Source organism: Doryrhamphus excisus, chromosome 3 (genome assembly GCF_030265055.1).
Source record: "Doryrhamphus excisus isolate RoL2022-K1 chromosome 3, RoL_Dexc_1.0, whole genome shotgun sequence".
NCBI lineage: Eukaryota > Metazoa > Chordata > Actinopteri > Syngnathiformes > Syngnathidae > Doryrhamphus > Doryrhamphus excisus.
In genome coordinates, this window is record NC_080468.1 from 1,852,553 (window position 1) to 1,878,268 (window position 25,716).

At 42.6% G+C, this 25,716-nt stretch overlaps 1 protein-coding gene across 3 annotated transcripts; it reads right to left on the minus strand.

Annotated features, from left to right (window-relative positions):
• Window positions 1-184: 184 nt before the first annotated feature.
• crtc1a (CREB regulated transcription coactivator 1a) lies at window positions 185-25,376 on the minus strand. 3 transcript variants are annotated; one of them, XM_058067212.1, is made up of 15 exons: window positions 25,227-25,376; window positions 21,430-21,546; window positions 19,125-19,246; window positions 18,931-18,990; window positions 16,322-16,416; window positions 14,979-15,064; window positions 14,847-14,887; window positions 11,165-11,355; window positions 10,884-11,023; window positions 10,132-10,224; window positions 9,705-9,803; window positions 7,018-7,122; window positions 5,753-5,836; window positions 5,493-5,667; window positions 185-5,299 (listed from the first exon to the last, which is right to left on the minus strand). In XM_058067212.1, exons 1-15 carry the CDS (start codon window positions 25,350-25,352, stop codon window positions 5,094-5,096), a joined length of 1,740 nt encoding a protein of 579 aa, XP_057923195.1. In that variant the 5' UTR covers window positions 25,353-25,376; the 3' UTR covers window positions 185-5,093. The 3 variants fall into 3 exon arrangements, with proteins under 3 accessions (XP_057923195.1, XP_057923194.1, XP_057923196.1); XM_058067211.1 differs by having other exon boundaries at window positions 10,878-11,023; XM_058067213.1 differs by lacking the exon at window positions 7,018-7,122 and having other exon boundaries at window positions 10,878-11,023.
• Window positions 25,377-25,716: the final 340 nt, after the last annotated feature.

Here is a 25,716-nt window from a genome sequence, read left to right on the forward strand (position 1 = left end):
AACGTGTTGTGTCTACTTCGGTGGCTATACAAGCACCATAAAAATACATTTACATCACTCTTTTATGTTTTTTTTTTAAAGTAATACGACACGTAGGCTCCTTTGTATTGCTGTCGTCTTTGATTGATGTCGCACTGAACTATATTGTCTTCCTATCTTTCAGGACAAAATGTACTTACAGGTATGCATATTCAGATATATTTATTCATCTTTTACAAAGACGGTAGCCTTCACACAAGAAAATACATTACAAACAGAAGCATTTTTTTTAATATAGCACACATTTACAGCCAACTTGGATCCTTTTGGTCCAATCTTGACAGTCAATATATAGATTATTTATAATAGAAAACACTCAAGCGGTCATTTTAAAGGGTTAGCTCCAAAAAAGTACCAACCTGGGCTGCGCTTTAGTGTTAGAATTTGCATACTGAGCATATGTTTGATTTTTTCCCAATGAGAGCAATGTACAGTTATCACACAGTACATCCTTCATGGCCATAAAATGCATGGTTAAGCATTAGGAATGATGTACTCTTAAACAAAACACATGTTACAATTTAGCTGCCATTGGACGAGGCTTGAACAGGCATGGTTGTCCCCAAAATGCACAGAAAAAGGACTGACGTGGTTAACCGTACAGTAGTTCATTGTCCTTAAGTGGTTCTGAGTTTGAATTAAAAATAATGCAGGAAGGAGAGATTTACCAAGCATTAGACAAAATATACAAGAGTCACAACGGTGTAGGTCATGCTGCATAAATATCATATTCTTATGTTCAATGTAAACATTCATTATGACCCATTTTGACTCTGATTTAGGGTTACAATCCTGGGTTCACCTGATAAATCATTTAATAAGGAAAAAATAAAAGGGTGATTTTGAAAGAATTGCAATTTGTAGACTAAAACACACACTGTGACAAAGTCCGAGCTCAAAGAACAAACCAAAGAGAAAATGGACGTACAAAGACGTCAGCCACAATGACAGCCACGGCGTTATTTCTTAATGCATGTTCTCACCTAGACATGGTTATAATACATAAAAGCACAAAAAACCCCATCATTTTACAGCAAACTACAAAGCAAGCCTACACAGTCACCATGACAATATACAGGAAAGGAGCACATATTGTACCGTATATTGCAAGTGTAACAACACAGTACCAACCAAAGGACGGCTTTTCAGCATCTTCACACACAGACGATGAGATAAAGACACAAAAAAAGACAGTTTGAGTTTGAAGCAACAGGTAACAGAGCTCACCAAAGAAGAACAAGAAAACAGAAGTCGAACCTCGTCAAGTCATTCATGCAACCACAAAATAATTACACCGACACGAGCAAAAAGAAAGAAGTCATTTGCATTTAAATTGTGTGAGAATATTAATGAAATATGCTGACACGAGAGGACCTTGAAAGACATTATTATGAACCACAATGGCAGTCGTTTATTTCATCATGTGAAATACGTGAAAGCAAATGAATCCCTCAGTGTACGCACATTTTAACACAATGCATCGCACTTTGAAAGCCATCAAATTAGATTGCGTCTCTCAAGTCATGATACTATAATAATATCCTTTTAGAGTAATCAGTGTACAGCTTGTACGGCAGTATAGAATGTACCATCCACTGACTCAATGACTCAACACGTAACCAATACCCAAGTAACCCAAGTCAGTACCCAGATAAAGGCGCTTTGCCTCTAGTCAAGCGTGGTATGAGTGCTGCCGGCACCGGGGAGCTGCGGTTCACACCCGCTGTCGTGAAGCAACACTGCTCTACAAGCTACACACAGTCTAGTCTAAATGACATCCATAGCATTGTCCATTGAGATGATTATTATTCTAACATAACGCAGTGGCTGAAATGTACTTTTGCGAAGATTACTATCACAATTTGAATGACATTTTATGCAAAGTATGTGGCCATAAAGACCATCTATTGATACCAATTCTAGTATTAAATATAAGATCATTGTGTATGAATGTGCAGTGCAATGAGGGGTGGGGCTAACATGTCGAGTGCACATCAATTCCCTTAAAGCAGTCTTACAAGTTAAAACATAAAGTGCATCAACAGACAGGCGGTAGTGTCAGGAAAACATCTTATCGATTTTGCGGAGAGTAAAAAGTAATAACACATCCAAAACGCAACACATGTAGGTAAATATGTTGATGCCTTGACAGTATGATCATATATAAATACATTCTCATTGCATCCGCAATGCTGTTCTAGATTAGAGGCTGTTCAAATGTCTGGAAAAATATATTTCTTCAACACTGAGGTCATTTCTTTGGGAGTAATATAAGAGAGCACTCTGTATGAGCCTTTCAAAAATCGTATCAAAATACGTACTGTATAAACATGGCACCGCTTTCTTTATGTAAGGGTCGATATATATATTACTCTATATGTTTCACTTTGTAGTCCTAAATCGATGCTGCAGTTTTGCATAGGTCAGGTTCCTCAAAATCTAATCACATTCTGTACACGGAGAATAATATAAAACAACCAAAAATGTAAACATCAATGCCACCATGCACACCTCATTCAGTGAAACTTGAAAATAAAAGAAAAAAAGATACAGTAGTCCCTCGTTTATCACGGTTAGTTGGTTCCATAGCCAACCGTGATGAGTATATTTTAGGAGTTGAAGTATAGAAAACCAGTTCCCGACCTTCTAAATATGTTTCTTAGAACAATATTAGAGCCCTCTGGACATGAAATAACAGCCCTATAGTCACCTTTAGGCTCCTATTACTCAATATAGTAGACACAATAATAGTAAATAAGACATTAATAAGACTGGGTTACTGTAATGTAACCTAAGGGAGCTCAGTGACGGGTAGAGGTTCAGACTTGGGTTTCAATTTTGCATGGGCAACGTCTGCAACAGCAGCCCGCGTTTTTATTAGGGTTGTGAATGTTGTGAGAGGATTCAAACCTGCAATAAAAGGCGGTGCTTGTGTGTCTCACCCTGCATTACAGTAATATTACCAGATACCTGGTGACCAGCGTAGAATACTACATATCAGCGACGTCTTTGAATGTATTTAGTTCATTTATCCATTCTTATACTTGAAAAATGCTTAATTTTGGCAGAAAAATACATTTGGTTAAATGTGCATTTTTTTTTACTAATATTTAACCATAAAACAGCATGATTTATTTATTAGATTTTTTAAAAACTTCACATCACAAAGTGGCGAGGGACGACTGTATACGTTGACGTAGTGCAACTTTGACCTACGGGGGAGGGGGGCAAGTACCCTGCGAAAGTACTTGACAATTGAAATGGGACAATGTCATTTCTTCATGAAAACTGAAATGTGGAGCTCTTAAGGCAAAACAAGGATACACAGTGATCAGACTTCATGCATAATGAGGAGTACAACAATGGCAAACCCATCCAAGTGGGGTCTCCCTCGGAAGCTTCACTGTTTCACAGTGGCGTAGCGTAGTAGTAGTCCTAACCCACCCCTTGGTATACTTCAGAAGTCACTAAGCCAGTACCTGAACTAGGTGTCACTCCCGAGATGTTCTATCAGTCCACTTCCCGGCAAGAGACGTCACAGGCTCCTCTGTGGAACTAACTTTTGAGCTTTTTCTTGTCTTTCTGCCCAACAACTAAACCCCACCAACATTCCAGTCATTGTGCCCGCTTGGGGCTGGGTGTTGCCCCCACTGCTGTTATGTTACAATTAGAACAATTTCTTATCTGTACTTCCTGTCCGAGTTCACGGAGAAACTGTGGCCATATGTGTCTATCCATGATATTGCCAACACGTTCCAATCTTACTATCGGATCTGCCACAGCACAGAATCCACTTTACTGAAAGTGCATGATGACATTCTCACAACCGTTGACACTAACTGGTGCTGTGCTTAAAAGGTTCATCTCATATCTCTCTAACAGGACATTTTCAGTAATTATCAAACATTTTTCTTCTACAGTCACTTCTCTCTCCTCTGGCGTGCCCCAGGGGTCAATCCTCGGGCCTACCGTAGTTTCACTCTACATGCTACCATTAGGACCAATCAGCTCCAGACACAATGGCCATTTGAATTTTTAATGCTGATGATGTACAGATCTACCTACCGGTTGGTGTTGGTCTACCAGTTTCTCTCCATTGGCTCTCGATACATTCTAGAATCCTCAAGTTTGTGTTCAAGGCCGTTAATGGTCTTGCTTTAGCCGATTTATTTACTCCAGTCATGTTTCTTTGTGTAGTGACATACGGAAGAATTAACACTTCCAGGACACGGCGGAAGGTACTCCCAAAATGGATTCAATTATCATTTGACAGCATTTGAATGTCTTTTGCACATACTACCACATACCCACGCCACACCACTGTTGTTTCTTTGTCTTCTCCCGGTGAGATTCTAAGATCGCCCTTTTCCTTTAACCCATTAGGGTCCAACTCCAAACCAATCACAAAAACGACATATTTAATACGAATAATAAGGTGTGTGGGCGGCATGGTGGTGGAGTGGTTAGCACGGAGACCTCACAGCTAGGAGACCAGGGTTCAATTCCACCCTCTCTGTGTGGAGTTTGCATGTTCTCCCCGTGCATGCGTGGGTTTTCTCCGGGTACTCCGGTTTCCTCCCACATTCCAAAAACATGCTAGGTTAATTGGCCACTCCAAATTGTCCATAGGTATGAATGTGAGTGTGAATGGTTGTTTGTCTATATGTGCCCTGTGATTGGCTGGCCACCAGTCCAGGGTGTACCCCGCCTCTCGCCCAAAGACAGCTGGGATAGGCTCCAGCACCCCCGCAACCCTCGTGAGGAAAAGCGGTAGAAAATGAATGAATGAATGAATGAATAAGGTGTGCCATTGGCAAAAGGAAGTGACAGAACCACGGAGGAAATTCATACCTTTGAGTTTGTCAGCCATTTTTCCAAAAGAATGTCAGCTTGAAATCCTTTCCAGCTTTTCCTCCCATCGTTTTTGTGGGAGTTGATTTGCCAAGTTGGTGCTCAAGCCATGCTTTGCCAAACCGGGGGCCTCCACCAATACACTCCACAGTCCTCAATAACGCGGCGGGGAAGGGGTGGTGGTGGTGGTGGCGGTGTGGGTATCAGAGCCGATCGAGGCGGAAGGCGTCCTCTGTGGCCGGGTCAGCGAGGACCATGTCCGGGTCATTGAGCATGTGCAGGCCATCAAGTGTCAGTGGGTCGATTTTGAGGTCATCCAACGGGAAGTGGGTGTCGATATCAAAGCTGATATCTGTTGACAGTGAGGCTGCCAGGTCCTTTGGCAGGCTGGGAGGAGACTCTCCACTCACTGGACAAGGAACAAGGTTAAAGGTCACAATATGTACAGTCATTAGTCTCTTTTACGGAGATCACAGCGCATCTGCGGAGGAACCTGCGTAGTAACACTTTAGTGTGTGTATGCGCCATCAACATATTTTAAGGCAAAGCCCTCCTCTATTTTTCTTGCTATCTCTTAGCGATTTAACAACACAAAGTATCACCTGTTAGAATGATGTTGGGGATGTTGCCATGGTTACTGTAGCCCAGCTGCTGAGAGCCCTGGTGATTGCAATGACCACCAGACATGCCCATCATGAGGGCCTGGGAGTAGTTGAGGGCGGGGGTCTGGTTGTTGTCAGAGCTGATGGGGGATTCGATCATATTGAACTGCTCGAGCTGGCAACCACAACAAGGAAAGAAACAAGACAATCTTAACGCCGCAGCGAGTGGAATCCAATCTAAGTGGATATTTGGACTGTACCTGTCGAGAGAGAGCGCTGGCTTGAATGGACGGGAGCTGCTGGTCATAGAAGTCTGCAAAGACACTGCCCAGTATGGAGTTATGCTGCAAATATAAAGACACATTGTGTAAAGATGCTTTACCACATGCTAATTCAGTGCATCTGGAAAACATGCAAAGACTGAAATTCTACATCATGGTGGTATTTTTCTAGCTTCTGCCTAAAAACAATAAAAGAACACAAAACCTACAAATAAAGTAGATACCGTATGAACCATTCCAAGCCTTATATCAAATCCAGTCTGTTATTTTCTTTTCTGTGGATTTCCTAATAGAGAATATGACTACAACAGCAACACAGCCCCTTAATGTTCAAGTGATTGGATCATGTGACTATAAACCGGAGCTCTTCCTTGTGCAAAACCAAATTACGTGTGTGTGGCAGGGCCACGTAACGCACAACCAGGATGACAAGAGTTTAGCCAGCAGGAAAATACAATACACATGGAAGCATCCATGCATCTTTCAGTTCTTTAAATGAGTGCACGTGTGTCGGAATTCAATTCTATACCTACTGTAGTTTTAAGAGCTTATTTGGACCAAAAAAACATGGATATTAGCGCTGCAATCCACATATTCCCCAACGCAAGCATTTGAAATCTCTTCTCCAAATACAGAGAGTGTTTGAGATTAACAACCTTGATCCATGTTTACCTTGGGTGTGCACAGTTTATCTAAATGTGCCACCCTTGCAAAGCCAGGCTCAGTTTGTTCACATCCGACCATGAAAACGATTAATGTTGAAAAAAAAAAACAAAAAAAAAAAACACTTCCACAGGGATTACCATTTCCTGTCACGTTCCCTAAAATCCCTCATCTTGTGTAAAACCACAGAGCGCACAAAAATGACACAGAATTCAAGGGCGGGAATACAGAGGATGCAACAAGCACAAAAGCAGCTCATACATCACTGACTTTGTGGAGGAAGACAGATCTGGGCAACAAATGTTTGTAGTACAAGATGAACACGTAAATTAGCACAAAAACATATCATTGTAGTATTATTTCACTACAGACACAAAGCGAAATACTTAAATGACTTAACTAACAGCCATTGCCCAGAACTGAACTGCAATAGCCAACACCAGCAGCTAGGGGGCAGCCACAGACTCCTACTGAGCAACAAGAACCACAGCAAAGTACACATAAAATACACGGGGGGGGGGGGGGGGGGGGGGGGGGGTGCAGAATGAGCCAACAGCTCACTGGTTCACACTCGCCCTTACTTGAGGCGACCCGCCGGGTGAGAAACCTTGATTGGAGACGGGGGAGGTTGGAGATTGATTGGCAGACGAGCCCACCCTACTGCGGTACTGTTGAAGGGGGGAGGCCTGATACAAGAGGATATGGTTGAGTTATTCAGAAACTTCCTGTCACGTGTTAGTGGAACCTAGAATGAACATGGATGCTGTTGATAAAAGGGTCCCTCCCACCGTGACGATCGTTGTACAGCAGAGAGAAACACCTCTGTGTATTTGTAAAGAAATTGTTTTTTTATGTTGCTATTTTTAGATATTTTAGCTGTCACTAAAAAATATACATACGTGAAAGTGGAAGTTCTGCTTCAAATGTATCTTTTCCACAAAAGGCTGTTTTACCTTTTCTATGTTCATGTTAAAGGTTAAATAACTGTTAATAGTTATCCTCCCTATCCGTGTGGAAGCGGTAAGTTTTTGGCTATTTAAGTTGAAAGGAAATAACTTGAAGGCTACCGTTTAGGTCGCTAGCTCTCTAGTTTGCGAGTTAGCATGTGTCTCAAGACCCTGCAGTTGCGCAATATGTTGTAAATAAAAAGAGTATAAATGTGACTATAGTCGTGTTTTGTCATGTCTACAGGGCTCTAATAATGCTTTGTTCATTTTAATCTGAAAAAAATCATTTGTCTACCCACCAACTATATGTGCTTTCTTAAGTTTTTGTTATTTGCCGTTGTATTATTATTATTATATTTAAAACTTGAGCGGGCCGCACTAACATTAAACTTTCATATCAAGGCGGGGGCCTCAAACTAGTGTCCTGCATGTCCACATTTGGCTCATGGGCCGCGTGTTTGAGACCCCTGGTGTACATCCATGACAAGAATCAACCATAGAGTTCACCACTAAAACACAATCAGATCTATAACTCTTATTTTAAACATCATAACATTCAAGAGATGGTTAAGCATCTGCGAGAAAAGGAGTTGAACTCTGATTTGGTTTGGCATTGGGTAAACAATCATCCTTTTTCAAGTCTATAGTGTATCCTTGAGCAAGATACTGAACCTTCAGTGGCTGATGAACTTTCTTTCCACGGCCATTGTCATTAATCACTGTGAATGCGAATGAGTGGAGTACCTCTGAAGGTCGAAGAGACTCATCTAGGAGCTTTAATAAAAGAGTAAATAACATACGGAGCAGCCATTCTCCACATTCAAGAAGCTTTAAATTACCTGGCCAGCTCTCTCATTGGCGGCTAAATTAAAGGAAAGCTTGACGCTGAGCTTGAAGCTGCAGTCTGACTGTGGTTTTCCTCGAGACTGTTTCCTTTCATGCCGCCCCACCCGTCCCTTTAACTGAGATGAAGAGCATCAAGCATCTCTCTGCAGCAGACCAAGTGCAGCTGAGATCTGAAGAATGCGCAAGGCTTCATGTTCAACTAATGCGAGCCGTCGTTCTGTGAGAAGCCTTCCTGAAAGGAAAACTGCACTACTTCAGTCGCCTTGAGATAGGCAACAGGAAGTAGCCGCAAGGCTCATCGAAGTTGTTATTTAACAAAACAAACGAAACCCAACAATAGCAAAAATGGAAAAATCTGCAGTAATTTTACAAGAATAAAGTCAAAATATTAAGAGAAAAAAGTTGCCATCTAATTTTTAAACAATTATAATTTTACAAGAATAATGTAATAATCACGAGGACTTTTTAGTATTATAAACTGGAAATATTAAAGAAAAAAGATGTTTTTCTAGGTTTTCTAGTCTAGGTTTATATTACAAGAAACAAGTTGTAATATTTTGAAAAATTGGCTACAGAAAAATAAGCTGTCATTTTACTAATAATGCTTTTTTTTGCTAAAAAGTCATAATTAGAATTTACACAAAGTTCAAACACTGTAATGAAATAATTTTGTATTAAACAAATACTTTTTTTATTAAAAATAATCAAATAATTTTTTATGAAACTAAAAACAGCTGTATTTTTACAACTCTTTCTTCATACTCCTGTATAATAGTTTCCTGTATTTTAACTTTCATCAAATGAAAAACCTCGTCTCCAGTACTGCAGGTGACAATAGTGACTACAGCCATGCTTGAAAAACAAGCATTCTGGTTCGGATCCTATGATTTCCATGTTAACGGAATCACAGAACTGGCCAAAACAGAACAATATCTAAAAAACGAATCTAGTGGAAATTGACAAAGTGTGAGAATGAAATGCAATCATAAACACTAACCTACACTCTCCAGAACTAAACATGTTGAAACGGCGACCTGAAAAAACTAAATGGGAGCTCAGCTTAGATTACTACTCGGGCTGTATGAGTGTGTTTACACTGTGTTGTGTTTTACCACTTGTTCATGACATCTCCTTGAATTCACAACAACTAGTAATCGTGTTTAAATACCATGTCGCTTGTGAGTCAGTGAGGAAGTGGTAGCTCTTTCTTTGGCACGGATCACAAGAGCTTGCCAACCCATCGGAAATGGCGGGAGGTCACTACTCAATATAACAGACACGGTGTCATCTTAAATAGATGGCTAAACTCACCACACTGCAACTTAACACCCAAAGGGTAGCTAAGAAATATATAAGACCAATATGAGTGCTTCTTACTTTGCATTGGCAGTGGGTAGTCAGGGTTTTCAACCCCCCCAAACCTAACCCTAACTTTAACCCCTCAAATGCAAGTGTTGACATGTATGACACCTTACCATGTTCATGTCCATGGTCATGTTGTTTTGTGAGGAGGTGTGACAGTCCGACGTGGCGCAGGAGTTCATGGAGGATGGCAGCTGGACCGCACCCGATTGCTGGGAAATGAAAAGTAAAAATTGACGCTGTAAATGATGCAGAAAACATACTAGATAAGCTTTTTATCTGACACCGACGTAGCCATACACAATGTTTTTCAAAGGACAACGCCAACAAACGTGGTCTTCCTGTGACATTTGTCTTGAACATTGCAATGACAGCAATAAATTGCTAAAAAAAGTCTTGCGTGTCCTTCAGGCTACGACATTCAGCCAAAAATCACAAAGCTGTGATTGCATCCTAAAATCCACAATAGGCATTTATTTTAAACTCTAATCTACCAGAAGATGCATGTCACTCATCCAAGCGTTCAAACCGGAAGCTCACAGGCTGATTCTGGTGTGTCTGGGACAACTGAGGCTGGTTGAAGAAGGCGTACTGGGACAACTGCTGCTCAAGGTTCATGGCGTTGATCGCAACCTGGACACGGCCACAACAAAGATGGTTAGTACTAGGGATCGACCGATATGGTTTTTTTGGGGCCGATGCCGATTTTTTTCCATCACCCTTAGCCGATGGCCGATTTTGCTTGGGCTGATATTTCTGGCCGATACTGCTTTTGATCCCTCAATTTATATGAAAAAATGACCATGATAATAAGTATTCCAGGTCTCATGTTTAAAGAAATATTTATTGAAATGTAAACACTGAACACAGTAGGATTCAGCTTTCTTAAACACACATTTAAACGGCATTATCAACTTTAAAAGGAATAAATATTCAACCATGTGCAAAACATTTCTGTCGTAGTTTAAATTTATCTAGCATCGATGTGATGACTGCTGTTCCGCAGTGTGACGCGCCTTTAATGTGATTCAACAGTGGCCGGGGCAACACAAAGCTGCCCCGGCGGATGCCTGACTGTAAATCATGCGGTGGAAAAATACATCGGCGAACCCACGCGCGTATCGGCCGATACCGATACAAGGAAAAAAACGCAAATATCGGCCGGCCGATGTGTCGGTCGATCCTTAGTTAGTACACATCTTTCAAGTATAGAATGCATTTTATGTAATATAACACTTATAATACAGTATCTGATCGGGTCGTGGGTGTGGCGCTTGGGGGCTCACCTGTACCTGAGACAGAGGGAGAGGTGGTGATGTCGGTGAGAGCTGCAAGTTTTGGTGATGGTCTCCTGTGTTAAGAATGAGAGGAGCCAAGTTGTCCAGCCCAGACTGCATCTCCATGGTTACCGTGGCTTGAGAGGCGCTAACTCCTACCCGGCACATTAAAAAAAAATAAGTACAATTTTGTTTTCAAAAGCGCGCAGTGTGGGAAATCATCACCAAAACAAGATAAAGACATTAACGTACTGCATAATGATTAATTAGGAACAAAACACTGACTGTGTCTCTACCTTGGATTTGATCCAGGGTCTGTGTGCTGTTGGAGGAGCTGAATGAGGGGGCTGCCGCATCATCCGAGTCTAACGGGGTGGACAGCGGAGGAGGGAATTGGATGTTGGTCAGGTCAGGCAGAGAACCACCAGTGCTGTGGGCAACTGGTTTGAGGGAAGCGGTCAAATGCTGCTCCGGATATGGAAATATGCTGCAGAGAAACAGAAGGTGTGCGCATAACTCACAGCGCCAACATGCCTTGTAATGTGAAAGAAACTACATCAGACGCAAAAATATAAATATTGAAAGTTGACAGCTTTGAGAGGGATTCATGTAAATAATTAACACATAGAGCTGTGTTATTCACACTTCTTTATTTGGCAGACACTTCCCTTTTGATTCCGTTTTGTTACAAGACGTTCATGCCGGTGGTGTTCTTAATCATTCATTTATTAATTTGGAATTATTTTTATGTTCTATTTATTATTATTTAATTTTTTTATATGATATAGCTGCTTTTCCCTGTGTCTTTCATCACTGCGAAAGCTAGCTATTAAACAAGCTCTCTTCTCCCTCCTACATCCATCCATCCTTCCATCGATTTTCCTCCGCTTATCCGGGTCCGGGTCGCGGGGGCAGCAGTCTCAGTAAGGAAGCCCAGACTTCCCGGTCCCCGGCCACCTCCTCCAGCTCCACCGGGAGGACACCAAGGCGTTCCCAGGCCAGCTGTGAGACATAGTCCCTCCATCGTGTCCTAGGTCTGCCCCGGGGCCTTCTCCCAGCTGGGCATGCCCGGAACACCTCACAAGGGAGGCATCCGGGAGGCATCCGGACTAGATGCCCGAACCACCTCAACTGACTCCTCTCCATGTGAAGGAGAAGCGGCTCTACTCTGAGCCCCTCCCGGATGACTGAGCTCCTGACCCTATCTCTTAGGGTGAGTCCAGCTACCCTACGGAGGAAACTCATTTCAGCCGCCTGTATCCGCCATCTCATTCTTTCGGTCATGACCCAAAGCTCATGACCATAGGTGAGGGTGGGAACATACTAGATCCACCGGTAAATTGAGAGCTTTGCCCTCCGGCTCAGCTCTCTTTTCACCACGACGGTCCGGTACAGCGACCGCATTACTGCCGAGGCTGCACCGATCCGTCTGTCAACCTCACGCTCCCACCTTCCCTCACTCATGAACAAGACCCCGAGATACTTAAACTCCTCCACCTGGGGCAGGATATCATTCCCAACCAGGAGGGAGCACTCCACCCTTTTCCGACTGAGAACCATGACCTCTGATTTGGAGGTACTGAGTCTCATCCCAGACGCTTCACACTCAGATGCAAACCGTCCCAGTAAACACTGAAGGTCACAACCCGAATAGAGCTGGTCCAGTGTTCCACGACTAGGACGAAAACCGCATTGGACCTCTTGTAACAGAGGTTCGACCAACGGACCCTTCTTTCCAGCACTCTGGAATAGACTTTCCCAGGAAGGCTGAGGCGTGTGATCCCCCTATAGTTGGAACACACCCGACGGTCACCCTTCTTGAAAAGGGGGACCACCACCCCGGTCTGCCAATCCAAAGGTACTGTTCCCGACTTCCACGCAATGTTGAAGAGATGTGCCAGCCAAGACAGTCCCTCAACATCCAGAGCCTTGAGGAATTCTGGGCGGAACTCATCCATCCCCGGAGTTTTGCCACTGAGGAGTGTTTTGACCACCCCAGATACCTCAGCCACAGTGATGGCACTGTCCACGTCCCAGTCGAGGTCAGCAGGCCCCCATCTCCACTGTAAACAGTATGGACCGGGCACTGCTTCCCTTTTCTGAGGCGCCGGACGGTTTGCCAGAACCCCTTCGAGGTCGACCGAAAGTCCATGGCCTCACCGAACTCCTCCCACACCCGAGTTTTTGCCTCGACAACCGCTGAAGCCGCTTGCCGTTTGGCCTGATGGTATCTGTCAGCTGCTTCCAGAGTCCCACAAGACATCCATCCTCGATAGGACTCCTTCTTCAGCTTGACGGGCCAGCCGCCACGACAAGCACCGACCGCCTTGCGGCCGCAGCTGGCCGGTCAGCTGCCTCAGCAATGGAGGCACGGAATATGGCCCATTCTGACTCAATATCCCGGTCCTCCCCCGGGATGCAGGTGAAGCTCTGCCGGAGGTGAGAGTTGAAGACTCGACAAACGGGAGACTCTGGCAGACGTTCTCAGCACACCCTCACTACTCGTTTGGGTCTTCCAGGTCTGTCCAGCATCCAGAACATGCGGACGCAGGTCTGATGATACGACTACCAAGTCAATCATAGACCTGCGGCCTAGGGTGTCCTGGGGCCAAGTGCACTTATGGACATCCCTATGTTCGAACATGGTGTTAGTTATGGCCAAACTGTGGATCGCACAGAAGTCCAGTAACATCACACCGCACGGGTTCAGATCAGGGAGACCGTCCCTCCCAATCACGCCCCTCCAGGTCACACTGTCATTGCCCACATGGGCATTGAAGTCTCCCAGTAGAACGACGGAGTCACCAGCTGGGGTACTCTGCAGCACCCCCTTGATGGACTCCAAGAAGGCCGGGTACTCTGAGCTGCCGTTTGGCACGTATGCACAAACGACAGTCAGGACCCTTTCCCCGGCCCGAAGGCGTAGGGAAATTACCCTCTCGTCCACACCAGCTCGCTGCCTCTCCCCTGCAGCAACTCCAGAGTAGAACAAGGTCCCGCCCTTCTCGAGGAGTTTGGTTCCAGAACCCAAACTGTGGGTCGAGGTCCGACCATATCCGGTCCGACTATATCTAGTCGGAATGTCTCAACCTCTCGCACAAGTTCAGGCTCTTTCCCCACCAGAGAAGTGACATTCCATGACCCAAGAACCAAATTTTCCGCCGAAGACCAAGTCGCCCAGGCAACTGCCCTTGACCGCCACCCAACACACAATGCACCGGACCATTATGCTTGCCCCCGCAGGTGGTGTGTCTCCTACATTACATGCTGAATTGTGCAAGGCTAAACATGCGATGTTCCTTAATGTAACCTGTCAAGCATGTTTGAAAACATTACAGTGACTATGCACTGTCAAAACGTATTTTATAAATATAGACAATACACATGTACTATATGTAAATTGTGTGAGTTATGAAGAAACTCACAATGAACCAAAATTGCAGGAGGTCATTACTCAATGTAACAGTCTGGCGAACAGTGTCATCTTCCAAAGAACACTAAACTCATCACACAGCAACTTAACACCCAAAAGATATATCTAATAAATATACAAACATGTACATTACATGATGAATTTTGTCTGAGCAAAGCATTTCATTGGAGCACAAGCAGCATAGAAAATGAATAGATGGATGGCTGGATGAGTGGCTGATGTCATTGCAGCTCCCCGGCAGATGCACTGCATTGCCCAGACGCAAAGAGAGTTGTTTTAAACTCAGATTGGTACATGTTTGTATATTTCTCAGGTGAAACTTTTGAGTGTTAAGTTGCTGTGTGATGAGTTAAGTTCTTTATAAGATGAGTCGGGACTGTTATATTGTTATACTATACTATGTTACACTGTTATACGATACCGTTACTTCACTGAGTAGCGGCTTATACACTGGAAATGACAGTAATGTGCAAAATACCCCTCAGAAAGTAGGTGGTTGCACTCCTGACCATACATACAGTATGTAGGACAACTAGGATACTCACTGAATTCCAGGAACTTTGTAGGGTTTGGCTCGAGAAACATTCTAAACAGAGAAAAGATCATGTACAACTTGAATGGTAATGGGCAGCATATTAAAAGTGTTTCAAACATATCCATGATTGTTGACACAACACCTTTTTGCAGTCCCAGTTCTGCTTTTGCTCATCTTCTTCAGCCTCCTGTTTGAAGGTTTCAGATCCTGGTACGGTTAATAACAGAACTACAGAGATGGAGAGAAATAAAAGAGACATCTCAGACTTTCAGATGTACATAATCTAACCCTAACCCAACAACAGTTGGGGTTCCAGGGCTCTACATTAAAAACCAAAATGACTTGCCCATGGGGAATCCTTAAGGTGAGAACTACTTGCCCGAACTTGCCCCATGTAAAATGAAAAGACTGCCATAATGATATCATCTCATTTTTGTGGAGTAAAGTGTTTTTAATCCAGATAAAAATGCAGAATGGTCAAACAATAATTTGTGAAGCAAAGGTGATAAAAATCCACAGAGAAATGGAAGCGCTAGATTTTGTAGCTTGTGCAAAATCAGCACTTGGTATTGGATCTAATGGGTGGTGTTTCATTGTGACCACTTCAAATTGTCACAGCAATGTGATTCACTCACCTGTGTCATCATTTGATTTGCTAACCGCTAATAAAATACTTGTTTAGGAGGCACTGCTTCATCACTTTTTGCTGTTTTCCTTCACAAGTTGTTGAAGAATTAGACCATGTTGGCAGGGACGCCATGATAGATGTTTTCCCAGTGAAACCATGGCTGATTGGTTGATCGCCAACAAGAACGGGTGTGGGTAAAATGCGGACCGCGGTCTAAATAAACTATTCTGATTGGTCCATTTCAAGATTTGCAAGGATTGGTTTGCAAATTACCAGCGGAATTACGCAGTCCGTGTTTTACCAACACCCAACAAGAACCGCTTTTAAAAAAACTCTTGGCAGTATGGCATGCTAAAGTACACTTGCCCCACGGGAATATCACTGATTGGATTTACTTGCCCCAATTTTGTTTTAACTTGCCCCGGGCCATCGGTACATCGTTATTGTCGAGCCTTGTGTTCTCTTTTCCAAACTTCTACAGTATATGCAGTCCCAGTTGGCATGCACTCTCTTGTAATGCAATGGATACTTGCTAGAAGAAACATGGCTGGTGGAAGGAAGACTGACTAAATACGTAATGACACACATTAACACACTGTACATACAGTATGACCTACTACAGTACTTTATTTTATTGGTGTAGCTGGATTAAAGATTGAGTAACTTTTCTTGAGGTGGAGAGTAAGTAACCAAGTAAACAAAACATGACTCATTGTGATAAATTCAGTCACATGCAGGAGGTGTGTATCTTGTAAGATACACAATCTATCCAAAATAGAAGCAAATGTGTTATATTATAAAGTACAGCCATGAAGCTGAGTGCATGAAAAGCAAAAAAAAAAAAATGTAATTTGCACCTCGCTTGGGCTGGAGCTCCTGTGACCCGCCTGTGAAGGAGGCCTGCTGGCAAGGAGCTAGTGTGCTCTGATGAAGTGCTGAGTCAGAGTTTGTCCTGCAGCACAAGTGGACAAAATCAAATCAGACTCTGTAAACAATCAAGAAGCCAAAACGATGAAGGATACGAGGGGGGGCGAACCATAATTATCATCATCATTAAAACAATTTAACACGTCAGCATCGCCTGTGTAATTTCCTCAATAAATTACACTGAAAGTGCACTTGGCTATTTTTCTGGTCTACTTTAGCCTAATAAATGATCCTGTTGATTATTAAAATGGTCTATAATTTATTATTAGTGCTGTTTTACCCACAAGCATATAGTACGTACTTCCTGTGTACATTCTTACAATGGATAAGTGACCAAATTAACCAGTAGGTGTGAAAGCAACTCTTTGGCGCGATTAGCCAACAAAAGATCCAAAGGAACCTAAATGCATCACAACAAACCATGTGTCATTGTTCTCTTCTCTTATTGGTCAGCAGTAGTGTATACATTTGAATAGGAAGTACAGTAGCTATGCTATACAGCAGGGGTCTCAAACACGTGGCCCGTGTATCATGTACCCAGAAAAAATTATTACGTTTGATTAATGTTCATGTTAAAGGTTAAATAACTGTTAATAGTTATCCTCCCTATCCGTGTGGAAGTGGTAAGTTTTTGGCTATTTAAGTTGCAAGGAAATAACTTGAAGGCTACCGTTTAGGTCGCTAGCTCTCTAGTTTGCGAGTTAGCATGTGTCTCAAGACCCTGCAGTTGCGCAATATGTTGTAAATAAAAAGAATATAAATGTGACTATAGTCGTGTTTTGTCATGTCTACAGGGCTCTAATAATGCTTTGTTCATTTTAATCTGGAAAAAATTATTTGTCTACCCACCAACTATATGTGGTTTCTTAAGTTTTTATTATTTGCCGTTTTATTATTATATTTATTTATTTATTACTGATTGATTTTTTTATTCTTGAATTGTTTATTTATTTTTCATCTTATTTTGTGTAGAAAAATAAAAATTAAGATATCTGAGAACAGTGGAATGTTTTATCAGAGCTTTTCTTGTAGAAAATCGGAACCAAAGCACTGAAAAAGTTTGTATATTTTTCTGTTTTTAATAAATGTGTGGGTTTTTTGTTTTGGAAAACCTGATGCGGCCCAGCCTTGCCCAGACCCTAGCTCCAGTGGCGCCCAGGTAAATATAGAGTTTGAGACCCCTGCTATACAGTGATGAGAAGTGACACAGCAATACTCTAAACAACATGAAGGAAAAATGCGGCTTGGTAAATATATTTAAATATCAAAACTGACTCTGTACTAGGCTACAATGCAAGCCTTAGCATATCTCCTTCACATGGTGAACAGCATACAGTTGTCCATCGCAATATTGCAGTTCGATTATCGCTCACTTGCTCTATTGCGTTTTTTCAAAAAGTAATTAATTATTAAATGATCATTGTTTTGTGGTTGACTATGATATATTATTAGTCAAGGTATATGTAGTATATGACATGATAGACTGAAAGGAAGTTATCCTCCCATTCCATGTGGAAGTGGTAAGCTTTTGGCTTCTTTGTCCTTCTTTGTCAAGTTAAGTTTAGAATACAGTAAATAAATTGGAGGAAAATTGGACAGAAAATAATTGAGAAGCACTGGTATAGATGTTTCGATATTTGATTTGTCACAAAAGAAAAAATTATTTGTGTCAACTTAGTTTTCTTCTCGCCTGAAGACAGCTGGGATAGGCTCCAGCACCCCTGCAAACCTTGTGAGGATAAGCGGTAGAAAATTAATGAATGAATGAACTTGAACTTTAATAGTCGGGAACTGATATTTTCCTGAAACTTACCCATGTTCTACTGCTTGTTATTCATTCATTCATTCATTTTCTACCACTTATCCTCATAAGGGTCGCGGCGGGTGCTGGAGCCTATCCCAGCTGTCTTCGGGCGAGAGGCGGGGTACACCCTGGACTGGTGGCCAGCCAATCACAGGGCACATATAGACAAACAACCATTCACACTCACATTCATACCTATGGACAATTTGGAGTGGCCAATTAACCTAGCATGTTTTTGGAATGTGGGAGGAAACCGGAGTACCCGGAGAAAACCCACGCATGCACGGGGAGAACATGCAAACTCCACACAGAGATGGCCGAGGGTGGGATTGAACCCTGGTCTCCTCGCTGTGAGGTCTGCGCGCTAACCACACTACCGCTTGTTATTGAAGAACAATATTTTGTGTGCCTTGAAAGATCAAAATAATAGGTTGTTTTATAAAAAATGGCTGGGCTTGAATGCGTATGTTGAGTTATATTGAGGGTACATAAACTACATAAACGCTGTTATACAAGCTGTACACTGACTACTTTATATTTAATTTCTTCCGTGTTAACCCCGTGAAAAGTTTTTTTTTCAGAAATGTGAAGGGTGTACTCATTTCTGTGAGATACCGTACATGCCCGACTGTAATGTGAAAACCATGTGAAGGCAGCTGTAATTCCCGGAGAGTCCATGTGAGGGATTTACTATGCACAAAAAAATGAAACACAATCACACAGAGAGCCTCTTACCTCCTCCAGCTGGTATCAGGTGGCGGTGACAGATATACCGAGCCATATGGACAGCTGTCAATGTGACACTGGAGGTTAAGAAAACAGTCGGAAAGTAAAAGACGGCGACAGCAATCATTCAACACAACTACGGTCTTTCTTTAAAGATAGCAAAGCACTTTTACAATCCAGAGTCCAGAATCCAGTTAAAGGATATTTGGCGTCCGTGCTTGTCGACAGCAAGGGGTTTTCGATGGGGTGATGTGATTCGGTTCCGGTAGACTCTGTCCACTAGCCCGTGGTGACGTGATGATCTGTTCACGTCCATCCCTGCAGTCTAATGACGGGAAAACATTCCAAAGTTGCTGTTTCATTCCATGATACTCATTCATTCATTTGCTAACGCTTATCCTCATGAGGGTCGCGGGCGTGCTGGAGCCTATCCCAGCTGTCTTTGGGCGAGAGGCGGGGTACACCCTGGACTGGTGGCCAGCCAATCACAGGGCACATATAGACAAACAACCATTCACACTCACATTCATACCTATGGACAATTTGGAGTGGCTAATTAACCTAGCATGTTTTTGGAATGTGGGAGGAAACCGGAGTACCCGGAGAAAAACCACGCATGCACGGGGAGAACATGCAAACTCACAAACACAGGGCTGCCCGAACCCGGGTCTCCTGGCTGTGTGGCCTGCGCGCCAACCACTCACCGTGCAGCCTTACTCTAAGGCATAAATATTGGAAAAAAGTTGTAATCTAATGAGTAAAAGTCAGATTTTTAGTAGAATAATGTCGTAATATTATGCGAAACCAATATTACAGTAAACCTCGGATATATCGGATTCAATTGTTCCCACTGGTTTTGTCCGATACAAGCGAAATCCGTTATATGCGTATACCGGAAAATGTCCGTTTTACGCATATATCGGATTTATATCCGGTATATGCGTAAATCGGATTTTATCCGTTATAAAAAGGCACTTCCTTGACTATGTTTCCAATGTACCTGGACGCGCAGGCAACGCTGCAAACGCTGCAAATGACGTCGTATAGCGGCCTGTCACGATTCGGCGAATCGGAGCGCCACGATGCGGCCATCCGATATATGCCAGGGAAATTTAATGGAAATGCATTGGAACGGGACTGGAGATTTTGTCCGAAATAGGCGAAATCCGTTATAAAAAAATCTGATATATGCAATGAATTTTTATTGGAAATGCATTACAGAAAAATCGGTTCTTTTTTATCTGTCCGTTGTGAGCGAATTTCCGATATATCCGAGTCCGATATATCCGAGGTTTACTGTAGTAGCATAAAGTGGAAGTTTTAAGTATAGAAACAGAAAAAAACTGAATAAAATAAAAACAACGACCGAAAATCATACCAATAATACACATTTTCACCAATGTCAAAATATGTTGTTTCACCTAAAACACAAAGATAATAGGTCTGTTTTCTTAGATGACGAGGAAAATGTAACAATATTCACAATTTGAGAGTGTGAAATGGGGGGGGGGGCGTCACACTGCGGGGGAGCAGTCATCACATCGATGCTAGATAAAACTTAAACTATGACAAAAATGTTTTGCACATGGTTGAATATTTATTCCTTTTAAAGTTGATAATGCCGTTTAAATGTGTGTTTAAGAAAGCTGAATCCTACTGTGTTCAGTGTTTACATTTCAATCAATATTTCTTTAAACATGAGACCTGGAATATTTGTTATCATGGTCATTTTTTCATGTAAATTGAGGGATCATTATAGGTTATCACATGGTTTGTCTGGTATCAGGCCAGGTATCATGATACTGGGCCTGATACCAGACAAACCATGTGATGATCTCATTATCACATACTATTTAATCATGAGCTTATTATCACGTACTATTTAATCAAAAGACCATTTTGTTTCCAGAAAATGTTCAGTTTATTACATGTATTATATCTAAACAGTGTAAACACAATAATTGCAAAAATATTTCAACAATAATATTTTATCAACAGTCTTATCTTATCAATGTCTGACAATTAAAGTTCCATTAATCAAGTTTGGGTTTTTTGGTGACTGGAGAAGCACTAGGGACTAAGCACTTGTGCGCTGTTCTCTGACTGGTTGTTTCACGGGCACGATACCAGAGCAGCGCGCTCTGAGTGGACAGCTACGGGGGCTGATACTGGACATGGTTAAACTCTATATTTTATCAGTATCACTGCCCTGGGCTTTGACACAGTATCATTTCGGCCTTTTCCCGTATCATTCATGGGCGGTTTCTAGGGTACAGGGCCAATTAATACTGTAGTATGTGATAAAAAGCAGTATCAGCCACAAATATCATCCCAAGCAAAATCGGCCATCGGCTAAGGGTGATGGAAAAAAATCGGTATCGGCATCAGCCCCCAAAAAAACATATCGGTCGATCCCTAGTGTGAAATCATGTTTAAATCAAAAAAAGATAAGTAGCCATGCCTGTGCATGTCAACAACAGTTCATACAATCATAAAAAAGCAGCTGACCTGAAAAGAAAAATCCACGGCGCTCTTTCCGATCTGATTGACGTTGGGCAAAGATCCTCCATAATATGGCCCACGGCTCGGTCCCAGCTGCAAATACTGAGTCTTCTCCAACTGTAACTGGAAGCACAACAGAATAAACACACACGTCACATTCAGTCATAATAATCCTAAGGAACACACCACTGTAGTATAATCATTGTGAAGGCAAAGTCCCCAAAGCCCTCGGATAATATTTATTTCAAAATGGAATCCGGTTCTCTTTCCCATCAGGGAGACCATAACAGGTCAATTAAATTTTCTCATGCGAGTTCACTGTTGGCAGGGCAGAAAATCTAATAATAATGACTTTGCTTGTATCATGGGTCTATTTAGTTCAGCTTCCAAGCCCAGAGTTCATTTCTTTAAATACATTCATCCCCACTCTGTTGACAAAGGATTACATATTAGAAGATCTCCAGATCAGAAAGAGGCCGGTCCAAATCCTTTCAACCACAACACAACAACAGAAGGAAAGAGAGAAATTGAAGCCGAGAGGGATGCAGCAGGGTGAAAAGGGTGATACGATGGAACCTTGCTTATCGAACACCCTGATTTACATATGAAAATGTTGCATTGGTTATCGTACAATATTGTACATAACGGACGGCTGTATTTTATCCGAAGGCATATTGAATCTTGTGGTATTAATAAAGATACTATGGACTGACTACTCCCAGCATTGCCTGTCTAGTCAGCCATCTTGCATCACACATGCAGTTCCAAATCTTGCGATACTTAGTTCACACAATACTACTGTGTACTCATATACTGCAAGGCTCAGTCATTTGGGAAGCTCAAATGAGTCAAAAATGGATGCTAATGTCACGTTTTGAAGTCTTATGCAAAGATCGTGTTTTGATCTAACAAATCTTAAGTAGGTTTGATTAAGTGTAGAATTACTACAGCTTCTGTTTGGACTGCTTGGATGTTAATGATGTTTACACAACTCTCGGGGGCAGCGCCTCTGGATTGGCAGACCGGGGGGGTGGTGGTCCCCCCCGGAGGATGTGTTCCAACTATCGTGGGATCACACTCCCCAGCCTTGCTGGTTATGTCTATTCTGGGATTCTGGATAGGAAGATGTGCCAGATAGTTGAACGTGAGATTCAGGAGGAGCGGTGTGGTTTTCGGCCCAGGTTGTGGAGGTGGGTACCAGCTCTACATTCTCGGCAGGGTCCTTGACGGTGCATGGGTGTTTGCCCAACCAGTCTACATGATTTTTGTGGGACTTGGAAAAGCCATTTGACCGTGTTTATCAAGAAGGATCAAGGGGAGTATTCAAGTAGTATGGGATATCGGACCAGCTCATTCAGGCTGGTCCTTTCCTGTATGGTATCAGAGTTGGGTTTGCATTGCCGGCAATAAGTCAGACCAGTTTCCAGTGAAGGCTGGACTAGCCAGGGCTGCCCGATTCTGTTCGTTACTTTTATGGACAGAATTTCTAGGAAAACTTGAGGGGTTCTGGTTTGGTGGTTGTAAGATTGGGTCCTGCTTTTTGCAGATGATGTGGTCCTGCTGGCTTCATCAACTCATACTGGATCGGTTTGGAACCGAGTGTGAAGCGGCCAGGATGAGTATCTCCAAGTACCTCCAAGTACGAGTCCATAGTTCTCACCCGGAAATGAGTGGAGTGCCGTGCATCTCCTGGACACCTTCCTGTGGAGGTGTTCAGGGCACGTCGTACTGGTAGAAGGCCTCAGGAAAACACATTGGAGAGACTCCGTCTCTCGCGATCCAGCGGGCAGTGTTGGACAAAGTGGCCGGGAGTGGGATGTCAGATTTCCAAGTGTTCGTGAATTTAGTGGCAACTTGTGTCCGAAAAGTGATGTGATGCACCCAAATGCACCCTTCTTAGCAAGAGCTAGCTCAGCACTGATAGCAGTCATGAAGTGTCCATCATCTGACTGGAATCTTTCCATGGTGTCCAAACTCTAAAAGAACCCGAAATAGTATCCGAAATACAAAAATACATCCAACCAACAGTAAAGCCTCATTATCAGGTGAGTCTGTTGATATGTTGCACACAGACTGGTGGCCAGCCAATCACAGGGCACATATAGACAAACAACCATTCACACTCACATTCATACCTATGGACAATTTGGAGTCGCCAATTAACCTAGCATGTTTTTGGAATGTGGGAGGAAACCGGAGTACCCGGAGAAAACCCACGCATGCACGGGGAGAACATGCAAACTCCACACAGAAATGGCAGAGGGTGGAATTGAACCCTGGTCTCCTAGCTGTGAGGCCTGCGCGCTAACCGCTCGTCCACCGTGCAGCCCGGAACTTATATACTTATATATTATTTTTGTTGTTACATACATTACTTATGTTCTAAAGCAGGGGTCTCAAACTCAATTTACTTGGGGCCCACTGGAGCTAGGGTCTGGGCGAGACTGGGCCGCATCAGGTTTTCCAAAAAAAAACAACGCATTTATTAAAAACACAAAAATGAATAAACTTTGCTTTGGTTTCGATTTTCTACAATAAAAGCTCTGATAAAACATTCCACTGTTCTCAAATATCTTACTTTTTATTTTTCTACACAAAATAAGATGAAAAATAAATAAACAAATCAAGAATAAAGAAAATCAATCAATCAGTAATAAATAAATAAGTATAATAATAACAATAAAACGGCAAATAATAAAAACTTAAGAAAGCACATATAGTTGGTGGGTAGACAAATTATTTTTTTCAGATTAAAATGAACAAAGCATTATTAGAGCCCTGTAGACATGACAAAACACGACTATAGTCACATTTATACTTATTTTATTTACAACATATTGCGCAACTGCAGGGTCTTGAGACACATGCTAACTCGCAAACTAGAGAGCTAGCGACCTAAACGGTAGCCTTCAAGTTATTTATATATAACTTAAATAGCCAAAAACTTACCACTTCCACACGGATAGGGAGGATAACTATTAACAGTTATTTAACCTTTAACATGAACATGAATCAAACGTAATCATTTTTTCTGGGTACATGATACCATACAGCATCCATATCAAACTTGCGCGGGCCGCACTAACATTAAACTTTCATATCAAGGCGGGGGCCTCAAACTTGTGTCCTGCGGGCCACATTTGGCCCGCGGGCCGCGTGTTTGAGACCCCTGTTCTAAAGGCAATTATCAATGTGAAAATGAGGAGTCATTAATCCATCATCATTATCATCAGAATTATGATTTATTTACACTTCAATTAAATATGATGCAAAAATACTGAGAGCAGTGCAGCAGCAATCTGGCCAACCCTCATGGGATTTATTCTGCTGTATGTGGCTTAAATTCCACATAATCTGCCAAGCTTCATTTTTGGTGTGGCTGTCAATCACACAGTGTGCACAGGCCACCGGACGTGTCAGACAAGTTTACTAAACCACGATGCAAACACATTGACTACACACACTATGAATGTTAACATGAAAATTAATGTTTTCGTTGTGGAGGCTGAATCGTGCAGTCCAACACACTCACACGCCCCTTTTGCTTCCACTTGCGTGGGACAAAAATCGAAGCAACTTTTTGGAGGAGGCAACAGTCACTGACAGCTTTCTCCACTTTGGAGGATGCAAATTTCCAGGAAAAGAATGCGAGAAACGCTCTCTTGGAGAAGCGTCGTTTGTTATTGTTTACCTGTACTGGCCTGGCTGCGTGCGGCTACAATCTACATGCACATTTGACAGCTCGCGCACAACAAACCAAAAAGAGAAGGAGGAACCACACGCAAAAACAACGATGTTCTTACCCTCGCAGCCCGTGTAATGCTGAGATCTTTCATCACTTCCTCAAACGCCGCCGTCTCCTCTGCCTGCTTCTGGTTATGTAAAGCGATCTTCTCGCTGAATTTCCGCGGATTGTTCGAAGTCGCCATGTTTCGCTCTTGTGCTCCGGTTTCCTTCAATGGTCAGTGTGAAATCATACCGAGTCAGGACACACCACTTCCGGTTAGAGGGAGCGAGTACACTTCGCTTTACATTACGACGGAGTAGTACAACGTTATTTAATATCTATTGGAATTTAACATGAAGCTGTGGCTGTCGAGCACAATGTGAAATTTGGCGGACACTGGTCAAACTCAAAGAAATGGATGCTTTTATTTTTATTGTAAATACGCTGACTTCCAGGAAAGTTCCGGTCGATGACGGATGGCTTTATACTTCCCCCTTTTGTGTTTAACAACGCTCAGCGGGGGTGTTGTGGAGGCGCACCGCACATCTGGACTGCGGAATTGGACT